This window comes from Salvelinus alpinus, chromosome 2 (assembly GCF_045679555.1).
Source record: "Salvelinus alpinus chromosome 2, SLU_Salpinus.1, whole genome shotgun sequence".
In the NCBI taxonomy this organism is placed as follows: Eukaryota; Metazoa; Chordata; class Actinopteri; order Salmoniformes; family Salmonidae; genus Salvelinus; species Salvelinus alpinus.
The window spans coordinates 43,248,507-43,261,168 of NC_092087.1; the positions used below are offsets into that span (position 1 = coordinate 43,248,507).

The window sequence follows — 12,662 nt, forward strand, 5'->3', positions numbered from 1 at the left end:
AACTAGATGCCCTCAATCTCTCACAAATTATCAAGGAACCTACCAGGTACACCCCTGAATCCGTAACCATGGGCACCCTCTTAGATATCATCCTGACCAACTTGCCCTCTAAATACACCTCTGCTCTCTTTAACCAGGATCTCAGCGATCACTGCCTCAATGCCTGCGTGCGTAATGGGTCTGCGGTCAAATGACCACCCCTCATCACTGTCAAACGCTCCCTAAAACACTTCAGTGAGCAGGCCTGTCTAATCGACCTGGCCCGTGTATCCTGGAAGGATATTGATATCATCTCGTCAGTAGAGGATGCCTGGTAGCTCTTCAAAAGTGCTTTCCTCTCCATCTTAAAAAGCACGCCCCATTCAAAAAAATGTAGAACTTAGAACAAATATAGCCCTTGGTTCACCCCACACTTGACTGCCCTTGACCAGCACAAAAACATTATGTGGCGTTCTGCATTAGCATCGAATAGCCCCCTATGCAACTTTTCAGGGAAGTCAGGAACCAATATACTCAGTCAGTTAGGAAAGCTAAGACTAGCTTTTTCAAACAGAAATTTGCTTCCTGTAGCACTAATTCCAAAAAGTGTTGGGACACTGTAAAATCCATGGAGAAGAAGAGCACCTCCTCCCAGCTGCCCACTGTACTGAGGATAGGAAACACTGTCACCACCGATAAATCTACGATAATCGATAATATCAATAAGCATTTTTCCACGGCTGGCCATGCTTTCCACCTGTCTAACCCTACCCCGGCCAACATCAACTTGCACTGACTGGAACGAATTGCAAAAATCTCTGAAGCTAGAGTCTTATATCTCCCTCTCTAACTTTAAGCATCAGCTGTCAGAGCAGCTTACCAATCACTGTACCTGTACACAGCCATTCTGTATATAGCACACCCAACTACCTCATCCCCATATTATTACTTACCCTCTTGCTATTTTGCACCCCAGTATCTCTACTTGCACATTATCATCTGCACATCTATCACTCCAGTGTTAATGCTAAATTGTAATTATTTTCACCTCTGTGGCCTATTTATTGCCTACCTCCCTACTCTTCTACATTTGCAAACACTGTACATAGATTTTTCTATTGTGTTATTGACTGTACGTTTGTTTATGTGTAACTCTGTGTTGTTGTTTTTGTCGCACGGCTTTGCTTTATCTTGGCTAGGTCGCAGTTGTAAATGAGAACTTGTTCTCAACTGGCCTACCTGGTGAAACAAAATAAATGAATAAAAATATATATTCTGTGCTCCTTGCAATTCAAATATGAGGAAGCTTGACAAGTTTGTCGTTGTTTTGCCAGTTATCGGGTCGTACAACATGCCTACAGTATGTGGTACTATCAGATCTCTCAGTGTGACTGTGATGAGTGACAAGTTGTACTTTGTAATACTGCCTTCTGCATTCATATGTTAAATGATAAAATATGACATTTGAACCCTTTTTGTATTTGACATTTCAGGCCAGAAGGGAAGAGAGCTGAGAGCTTCGTGCCTGAGTATAACAATACTTTTTTCTGCTTGAAGATATTCTACATTTCCTCCACCAGAGTTCTTATGGGTTCTGCAGTAAAAAATAATACACGAGTTACAACAGGAGAAATATGACTTGTAGTGAATATGTAATACAACTAAGCCTACAACAGCAACACACTATCTCATCAACTGAAATGGTGTCTTACTTCACTTTTATTTCAATAGATAGGCTGTGATAGGAGAAAACTGAGGAAGATCAACAATATTGCCTAGTTAAATAAAGGTTAAATAAAATAAAATCAACAACATTGTAGTTACTCCACAATCCTAACTAAATTACAGAGTGAAAATAACGCAGTCTATTCTGAACAAAAATATTCCAAAACAATAAGGCACTAAAATAAAACTGCAAAAAATATGGCAAAGAAATAAACTATATGTCATGAATACAAAGCGATATGTTTGGGGCAAATCCAATGCAACACATCACTGAGTACCACTCTTCATATTTTCAAGCTTGGTGGTGGCTGCATCGTGTTATGTGTATGCTTGTCATCAACAAGGATTAAGGAGTTTTTTAGGATAAAAATAAATGGAAAAGAGCTAAGCACAGACAAAGTCCTAAAGGAAAACCTGGTTCAGTCTGCTTTCCATCAGACACTGGGAGACAAATCCACCTTTCAGCAGGACAATAGCCTAAAACGCAAGGCCAAATACAGTGCCTTCAGAAAGTATTCATACCCCTTGACTTATTCCACATTTTGTTGTATTACAGCCTGAATTCAAGATGGAGTAAAAAAAAAAAAAAAAAAAAGTCCCCCATCTACACACAAAACCACAAAATGAGAAAGTGATAAAAAAATATTGGGAAATGTTTGACAATATATTGAAAATTAAATACACAAATATCTCATTTACATGAGTAGTCACACCCATGTTAGAGTCAATACATGTTAGAATCACCTTTGGCAGCGATTACAGCTGTGAGTCTTTCTGGGTAACTCTAAGAGCTTTGCACACCTGGATTGTACAATATTTGCCCATTATTATTTTTTTAATTATTCAAGCTGATTTAAGCAGTTTGTGCCCAGTGGGTGCCTTGGCATAATTCCAATACTTCCAAAGTGTACAGCAAATGAGGGTGTTATTATGAAAATTAAAGGTGAATGATGTTTTTCTTTTCTGGCTGAGTTTTAATACTCGCTCACGCACACATAGTTTCAGGAGGGGTCTGATTTATAACGCGAAGCATGCGTATGCACACTGCATTAGGAAAGTATTCAGATGCCTTCCCATTTTCCACATTTTGTTACATTACAGCTTAATTCTAAAATGTATTAAATGTTAAAAAATCTTCATCAATCTACACACAATACCCCATAATGACGAAGCAAACATGTATTTAGACATTTTTGCAAATGTATTAAACATTAAAGGGGGGACTGTACACTAAACTTTGTCTGTTCATTGTATGTACTCAGGAAAACTCCTAGCTGCAAAATCCAAACTTGAGAAAGTAGCATTGTAATCCAAAGAAATGTTAATATGATTTAAATTGGTATTCCGCACATAAACTCAAGGTTTCTGTCTGGAGCCTTTGTCAAGAATGTGCTGGTTGAGGGTGACATATAGGGCCAGACAATTAGCCATAATATGTACAGTATATGCACAGTACATGCAGGCTTTTCCTTCTGTAAATTATATTGCGCTATTGTATTTGTAAAAGTCAATCAACCATGATTTTAATCTCTGCTTCACCAGTTTAAAAAAATATCAGGATACATTTTAGATTGCTTGTTGGATGACTGGTCTGTTTCTGACCTGATTTAACAAAAATGAAAAGGGATTAAAGTAACAAGACATTTCATTCAAGTTATTGGATGAAGCTTGGATTAAACATCAACAGTATTACACAGGCTCACACCAATTCATGAGCTATTACATGATAGAGTAAGTGACAGTCTTTCCTGTGACATGACACGTGCATTCAGGAAAATTGTCCTGTCTTCCAACATTCACAAATGTCTGTCTTGTTGGAATGGCACCATAACCTATTAATCAGCGCTGTTGAATTTGAAAGGAGTCTAATCCACATCAAAAAGAAACACAGTTAAATGTTTTTTTATGTTTTAGGTTGAGAATGTGATTGGATATAATACACTGCTCAAAAAAATAAAGGGAACACTTAAACAACACAATGTAACTCCAAGTCAATCACACTTCTGTGAAATCAAACTGTCCACTTAGGAAGCAACACTGATTGACAATACATTTCACATGCTGTTGTGCAAATGGAATAGACAAAAGGTGGAAATTATAGGCAATTAGCAAGACACCCCCAAAAAAGGAGTGATTCTGCAGGTGGTGACCACAGACCACTTCTCAGTTCCTATGCTTCCTGGCTGATGTTTTGGTCACTTTTGAATGCTGACGGTGCTCTCACTCTAGTGGTAGCATGAGACGGAGTCTACAACCCACACAAGTGGCTCAGGTAGTGCAGTTCATCCAGGATGGCACATCAATGCGAGCTGTGGCAAAAAGGTTTGCTGTGTCTGTCAGCGTAGTGTCCAGAGCATGGAGGCGCTACCAGGAGACAGGCCAGTACATCAGGAGACGTGGAGGAGGCCGTAGGAGGGCAACAACCCAGCAGCAGGACCGCTACCTCCGCCTTTGTGCAAGGAGGTGCACTGCCAGAGCCCTGCAAAATGACCTCCAGCAGGCCACAAATGTGCATGTGTCAGCATATGGTCTCACAAGGGGTCTGAGGATCTCATCTCGGTACCTAATGGCAGTCAGGCTACCTCTGGCGAGCACATGGAGGGCTGTGCGGCCCCACAAAGAAATGCCACCCCACACCATGACTGACCCATCACCAAACCGGTCATGCTGGAGGATGTTGCAGGCAGCAGAACGTTCTCCACGGCGTCTCCAGACTCTGTCACGTCTGTCACATGTGCTCATGTGCTCATTGTGAACCTGCTTTCATCTGTGAAGAGCACAGGGCGCCAGTGGCGAATTTGCCAATCTTGGTGTTCTCTGGCAAATGCCAAACGTCCTGCACGGTGTTGGGCTGTAAGCACAACCCCCACCTGTGGACGTCGGGCCCTCATACCACCCTCATGGAGTCTGTTTATGACCGTTTGAGCAGACACATGCACATTTGTGGCCTGCTGGAGGTCATTTTGCAGGGCGCTGGCAGTGCTCCTCCTTGCACAAAGGCGGAGGTAGCGGTCCTGCTGCTGGGTTGTTGCCCTCCTACGGCCTCCTCCACGTCTCCTGATGTACTGGCCTGTCTCCTGGTAGCGCCTCCATGCTCTGGACACTACGCTGACAGACACAGCAAACCTTTTTGCCACAGCTCGCATTGATGTGTCATCCTGGATGAACTGCACTACCTGAGCCACTTGTGTGGGTTTTAGACTCCGTCTCATGCTACCACTAGAGTGAGAGCACCGCCAGCATTCAAAAGTGACCAAAACATCAGCCAGGAAGCATAGGAACTGAGAAGTGGTCTGTGGTCACCACCTGCAGAATCACTCCTTTTTTGGGGGTGTCTTGCTAATTGCCTATAATTTCCACCTTTTGTCTATTCCATTTGCACAACAGCATGTGAAATTTATTGTCAATCAGTGTTGCTTCCTAAGTGGACAGTTTGATTTCACAGAAGTGTGATTGACTTGGAGTTACATTGTGTTGTTTAAGTGTTCCCTTTATTTTTTTGAGCAGTGTATATATGTGTCAAGATCGTCATAAGGATTGGACAAAGGTGCAGCGTGGTAGGTGTACATTTAGTTTTATTTAAATTAATACCGAACAAAAACAACAAAATACTGAACGAACGAAACGTGAAGCTACTGGTGTGCACACAGGCAACTATCTGTAGACAAGATCCCACAAAACACAAAAGGGAAATGGCTGCCTAAATATGATCCCCAATCAGAGACAACGATAAACAGCTGTCTCTGATTGGGAAGCATACCAGGCCAACATAAACCATTAATCACCTAGATGACCCACCCTAGTCACTATCACGGTCTACGGAATATTTCCTTAGTGAAGGATAATTACATAACCTACAATAGATGCTACAACCATCACTAAACTAATGGATGTGAAACTGTGAAGGAGTAGCTAGTATTTCAAAGAACAGAGTTTCCACTGAACTTCCCCATCATCTCTCCTTCAGTTTGTAGCTCTGGAGGCTTTGATGACAGCTATCTCAGACATGAATCCCTCCTTCTTCCTGGTTGGCCATCGGCGCAAAATCCTCCTCATCATCATCAGTGCGGGTAGCTTCTTCATCGGCCTGGTCATGGTCACAGAGGTGAGAGGTCATTTGAAGTCTCCATTCTATAAGGATATAGGATATAAAATATATAATTTCAAGGCCATCGTTATTAGATCAATCATGACAGTAACGAGATATATGATCAATAATCTACCTCCCAAGTGATCTGTTTCAACATATCCCTGTGTTTTCTACATACCTCCTCGTTCCGCAGAATTGTTGGTTGATTCCACTTATTCCGTAAGCGATTGGGCTGCTGGACACACCTACGATCATTGTCTGAGTGTTTTGTAGACTCTGGAGGTAGATTATAGTCTTATTGTTGTGCTCAGTAAGACTGTACCTTATACTTTCTTTCTCTTTCTACCCCTCCTCTATTTGCAGGGAGGCCTGTATATCTTCCAGCTGTTTGATTACTATGCCTGCAGTGGGATGACTCTGCTTCTCTTCGCTATACTACAGTCAGTGTGTATCAGCTGGGTTTATGGTGAGTTAGCCCGGCCTTCTCCCAGTGCCACTTTTGTTCGATGTCAGTCGGGGTCTCAACTTACTGTTAGTTAAGATAGTAGAATACACAATGTGACATTTTGAAACGTGGTAGTGCATCCGCAGTTTTCCTCTTGTTATGTCAGTCACTGACAGTCACCCAATTAGCCCATGTCAGCTACCATGTTATAGTTTGCTGGGTAAGTTAGTCTATCCAGCTATCTAAAACTTGTATTATATTACAAACATTTATGAAGGCATTTTCATGTAAGTTATTATTAAGTGTTACCACTATCATTGTAGGTTTTATGAAAACATAATAGTAAAATTAGTGCTACCAGGAATCCTTGGGATGTCCCTACCTTAAACCCTAACCTTAACCATTTTAAATGTCAACTTCAATGGATTAAGAACGTCCCAACGATCCCTGATAACAAGGAGCTGTAAAAGACCCTGCTTGGCCCCATTCTATCAATCCCAGATAATCAATCACAGAAACCCTAATTGCAGGTCAGCTTCCCTCAGGATGTTTCTGTTCAAGGTGTTTATGGCATTATCTAAGTTGTTCCTCTGGCACACATTGCCACTTTGGACATTGATGTGAAACGACACCTCGTTACTTTGGGATTATAAGGTTCTGACATGTTGGTCAAAAATGTGTTATTCACATAGAGTTGCTCTTTAGGTGGTCCTTTACGTGTGAGATGTGTCAGATTTTTGAAAAAGTCAATTTACAATGACAAAATGAAAAATTGGAAGTTCTATCTATGCAAACACCTTTTAACTTGGTGCTATAAGGTTCTATATGCAATCCAATCACACAATGCTGGGTTGTCAATAACAAATAATTGTACGTAAGTAAGGTGATATACTTGAAAACAGGAGGACATCACAAAACAGTTCTGAGATCTGGTACTTAAAAATACTCATTATCTCAAAACTATACATTTTGCAGATAGAACTTTATAGTCCTGAGTCCTTGATTATTCACATCACAGGTTCTGGTTTTAACATGTACGCTGGGAGTCGGGAAGCAAGTTCAGGGAGTGAATTTAATAACTAAATCAACATAGAACAAAACAAGAAAGACGGGTAGCGTACAGACATGAACACTGGAACAGAAACAATAACACCTTGGGAAGGAACCTAAGGGGTGACAGATGTAGGGAAGGTTATCAAATCATTATTATTAGTTATTTGTTACATGCGCCGAATACAACAGGTGTAGTAGACCTTACAGTGAAATGCTTACTTACAAGCCCTTAACCAACAATGCTTTAAGAAGTTAAGAAAATAATAACAAATAAGTGTTAAGTAAAAAATAGAAAATTAAAGTAACAACTAATTTAACAGCAGCAGCTAAAGAGCAAGCGAGGCTATAAACAAGGGGCACCGGTACATAGTCAATGTGCGGGGACATCGTTTAGTCGAGGTAATTGAGGTAATATGTACATGTAGGTAGAGTTAAAGTGACTATGCATAGATTATAAACAGAGCAACAGCAGCATACAAAAGGGGTCTTGGTAGCCCTTTGATTAGCTGTTTAGGAGTCATGAAGGTCTTGAATTTCAGGTGACAGGTGTGTGTAATAATGAGCAGCCTGATGACCTAGAGAGCCGGACAGGGAGTATATGTGACAGTACCCCCTCCCTGACGCATGGCTTTAGCCGCAGGACGCCGACCAGAGGGATGATCCCGGGGACCAGGAGCGGACCGGTGACCTCTGCTGATGCTCAGGAACCTATCGAGACTGGGTGAGGCTCGGGAACCTATCGAGACTGGGTGAGGCTCGGGAACCTATCGAGACTGGGTGAGGCGCGGGAACTAGGCGAGCCAGCTAAGGGCATGGAAGCCTAACAAGCCGGCCGAGGACCCGACATCAAAAATAACTAAAGACACTGATGCTCCCCTTTGGTGAGGGGTTATTCTGTAGCGTGTAGGCTGGGACTCGGGAAGCGAGTTCTCGAAATGAACAAAACAAGAAACACAGGTAGCATACAGACATAAACACTGGAACAGAAACAATCATGCCTGGGGAAGAACTCAAAATAAGTGACAGATATAGGGAAGGTAATCAGGAAGGTGATGAAGTCCAGGTGAGTCTGATAAGGCGCTGGTGCGTGTAATGATGATGATGGGTGTGCGTAATAATGAGCGTCAGAGAGAGAGTATACGTGACACTGGTCCTCTTTTCATATTACTTATATTTTTTTCACCACTTTTTCAGAAGAATGGCCATAACGTAAGCTCTGATTTTCTAAACAAAGAAATACAGGTACCTTAGACCAGTGTTTCCTAAACCCGGTCCTGGGGCCCACCCCTGGGTGCATATTTAGTTTTTTGCCATAACACTACACAACTGAATCAAATAATAAAAGCTTGATGATGAGTTGGTTATTTGAATCAGCTGTTGTGGGCCCAGGACCGAGTTTGGGAAACCCTGGTTAGAGCTGTTTTCCAGGTTTTCTAATCTGCAATTGTTTAAACCTGTCTGTCACTTGGTGGTTTGAGAATGTTTACCTTGGTTTTTGACAGACCAACTGGGTATTTGACAGACCAACTGACCAAACACTTTTATTGACTGCTGTTATTTTGAGTCCCTGTTGATATGTTTACTCCACAGGTGCAGACCGTCTGTACGATAATATGGAAGACATGATCGGTTATCGACCATTACCCATCATTAAGTACTGTTTGAAGTATTTCACTCCAGTCATCTGCACTGTAAGTTTTATTTCTTGACACCCCACTGTCAACAGCAAATTAATTTGTTATTTTTCCAATTATAGTTATAGTAAACATGACGTTGATGTCCCAGTAATACAAGTGATTTACAGAAAACCAAAAAGTTTAGTTGGCAATACAGAGAAATATAAATCAAATGGATGCCGATGTGTAACCTATGTAAAGTAGATAATCCTAACTTTATGTTCATTATAAATGCTTCTATAAAAACAAAGAGAGTCGCACACTCTATGTATAAACTCACCGTAATTTATTGGGTAAATCACCAATGTTTTGGCATCACTGTGCGTTCTTCAGGGTGATGTCATGAATGCTTGAACCAGGTTATGTAGACAAAACAGTGCAATTTGCGCAAACTAATGACTAGAGAGTGGTGTGTCATTATTATTTTTAATTAGAATGAATTGAGTGAAACTGTTAAAAGACAATGCGAGAATATAGTAGATGTCATCGAGTGATTGTTTAGCAGACATGATAATGCAAGCTGTTCCTTTGAAGGAAAGCAATTGTTTGCAATAAAAATGTCCTGGTGATTGATGTGATGTGATTGATGTTGAACTGTTGAATGTGTTAGGACATTTGAAACAGTTGGGAATTTATGTGGTGAATGGTGGTGGCCTGAGGTTGAAAAGTTTGAATGTGGCAAAAAGTGATTGATGAGCTCTTTTTAGTGTCGTGTTTATGCCTTTTTGTGGTCATTTTGTCCAGATGTTCTCACGCTATCAAGTGATTGCTTATATTACATGATATTGCAGCTGTTACTTTGAAGTAAAGCAAGTGTTTGTAATAAAAATGTCCTGGTGATTGATGTGGTGTGAGCTTGTTGAAATGCTGAATGTGTTTGAACATTTGGGTAGGTCTCACCTGTAACATAATAATAATAATGATTATAATAATATTGTTATTCTTTTTATCAAGGCACAAGGCGAGACCCAGATACAGACACAAGAGGCAGATGGTTGGAGTTTTACAATGTTTATTAATCCCAAAAGGGGTAGGCAAGAGAATGGTCGTGTACAGGAAAAAGGTGGTCAAAACCAGTTCAGAGTCCAATAGGTACCGAAGGGCAGGCAGATTCAAGGTCAAGGCATGCAGGATTATCAGGCAGGCGGGAAAGAAGTCGAGTCAGGCAGTGGTCAAATCCGGGAAGACTAGCAAAAGAGAATAGAAAAGGAGTACGGGGAGAAAAAACACGCTGGTTGACATACAAGATGAACTGGCAAAGAGAGACAGGAAACACGGGGATAAATACACTGGGGAAAATAAGCGACACCTGGAGGGGGTGGAGACAATCACAGGGACAGGTGAAATAGATCAGGGCGTGACACTTTTTATAATAATACAAATCTGTCAATCAACCAAATGTATTTCTTGAAACCCCTTTTTGCATCAGCAGTTGTCACAAAGTGTTTTACAGTTACCCCGTCTAGAAATATAAGACCCATCAATGCATATGCCGAAGCACAGCATCTAGGAAACACTCCCTAGAAGTCATAAACCTAGAAACAAAATTAGAGAGGAACCATGCTCCGAGGGCTGTGCTGAGTGGACATTTAAGAGTACGTGTGCCCCTTATTGTTATTCAAGATGTTCCAACTTTCATACTATAGATGATCATCAGGGTCATAGGTTAAATAACCAGGGTGGCTATAGAGTGGGCAAAAGTTCAACACTCAGGAGTCAATGTCATGTCTTTTGTATTTTTCGTAGCCTGAGAGAGGGAGAGAGAGGATCTATTACATAAAGTTATCATAGATGCACACTATGTAACACATTATATTAATAATTCCCTAATAATTGGATGTCATTGTCTTTCATAACTGTTGCAATACAAAACATTGTTAAATATTTGTTACTTTGGTATACATTGAGGGAAATGTTATACATTGAGAGAGAGAGAGAGAGAGAGAGAGAGAGAGAGAGAGAGAGAGAGAGAGAGAGAGATTACACAATTAAATAATAGATCATCACTCACACACACACATACATGGCTTGATAGTTGTTCGTAGTTTTTGATCATAGTTTCTCATAGTTTCTCATTATCGTTTCAAATCCTAGTTTGAACATAGTTGGCCAAAGTTTCTAATCATAGTTTCTAGTCTGAGAGGTTTTGATATAATAAGAGGGTCAAATAGAACCTAAGAGGGCAGAAGTTGTCTACAGTATGAAAAAAAACAATAGCTACTGCTCAATGGATAAATAGCCTTCATTTTTAATACATTCATTCTTAAACTTGACTCCCGGGTGGCACAGTGGTCTAGGGCACTGCATCGCAGTGCTAGCTGCGCCACCAGAGTCTCTGGGTTCGCGCCCAGGCTGGGCTGGGTTAGCGCCCAGGCTCTGTCGCAGCCGGCCGCAACCGGGAGATCCGTTGGGCGACGCACAATTGGCATAGCGTCGTCCGGGTTAGGGAGGGTTTGGCCGGTAGGGAGGGTTTGGCCGGTAGGGATATCCTTGTCTCAGTATGTAAAAGAAAATGTAATAAAATGTATGCACTCTACTGTAAGTCGCTCTGGATAAGAGCGTCTGCTCTTGGCCGGTAGGGATATCCTTGTCTCAGTATGTAAAAATGTAATAAAAAATGTATGCACTCTACTGTAAGTCGCTCTGGATAAGAGCGTCTGCTAAATGACTAAAATGTAAATGTAAATGTATATATACAGTGGGGCAAAAAAGTATTTAGTCAGCCACCAATTGTGCAAGTTCTCCCACTTAAAAAGATGAGAGAGGCCTGTAATTTTCATCATATGTACACTTCAACTATGACAGACAAAATTAGAAACAAAATCCAGAAAATCACATTGTAGGATTTTTAATGAATTTATTTGCAAATTATAGTGGAAAATAAGTATTTGGTCACCTACAAACAAGCAAGATTTCTGGCTCTCACAGACCTGTAACTTCTTCTTTAAGAGGCTCCTCTGTCCTCCACTCGTTACCTGTATTAATGGCACCTGTTTGAACTTGTTATCAGTATAAAAGACGCCTGTCCACAACCTCAAACAGTCACACTCCAAACTCCACTATGGCCAAGACCAAAGAGCCTTCAAAGGACACCAGAAACAAAATTGTAGACCTGCACCAGGCTGGGAAGACTGAATCTGCAATAGGTAAGCAGCTTGGTTTGAAGAAATCAACTGTGGGAGCAATTATTAGGAAATGGAAGACATACAAGACCACTGATAATCTCCCTCGATCTGGGGCTCCACGCAAGATCTCACCCCGTGGGGTCAAAATGATCACAAGAACGGTGAGCAAAAATCCCAGAACCACACGGGGGGACCTAGTGAATGACCTGCAGAGAGCTGGGACCAAAGTAACAAAGCCTACCATCAGCAAGGGCATTGAAGATGAAACGTGGCTGGGTCTTTCAGCATGACAATGATCCCAAACACACTGCCCGGGCAACGAAGGAGTGGCTTCGTAAGTAGCATTTCAAGGTCCTGGAGTGGCCTAGCCAGTCTCCAGATCTCAACCCCATAGAAAATCTTTGGAGGGAGTTGAAAGTCCGTGTTGCACAGCAACAGCCCCAAAACATCACTGCTCTAGAGGAGATCTGCATGGAGGAATGGGCCAAAATACCAGCAACAGTGTGTGAAAACCTTGTGAGGACTTACAGAAAACGTTTGACCTCTGTCATTGCCAACAAAGGGTATAT

At 41.4% G+C, this 12,662-nt stretch overlaps 1 protein-coding gene across 1 annotated transcript; it reads left to right on the top strand.

Annotated features, from left to right (window-relative positions):
• The first annotated feature begins 5,693 nt into the window (after positions 1-5,693).
• LOC139550909 (sodium- and chloride-dependent GABA transporter 2-like) lies at positions 5,694-9,016 on the top strand. The gene is made up of 3 exons (XM_071362171.1): positions 5,694-5,809; positions 6,158-6,260; positions 8,883-9,016. The coding sequence occupies exons 1-3, from the start codon at positions 5,711-5,713 to the stop codon at positions 8,999-9,001; spliced, it is 321 nt and encodes a 106-aa protein (XP_071218272.1). The 5' UTR covers positions 5,694-5,710; the 3' UTR covers positions 9,002-9,016.
• The last annotated feature ends 3,646 nt before the right edge of the window (positions 9,017-12,662 follow it).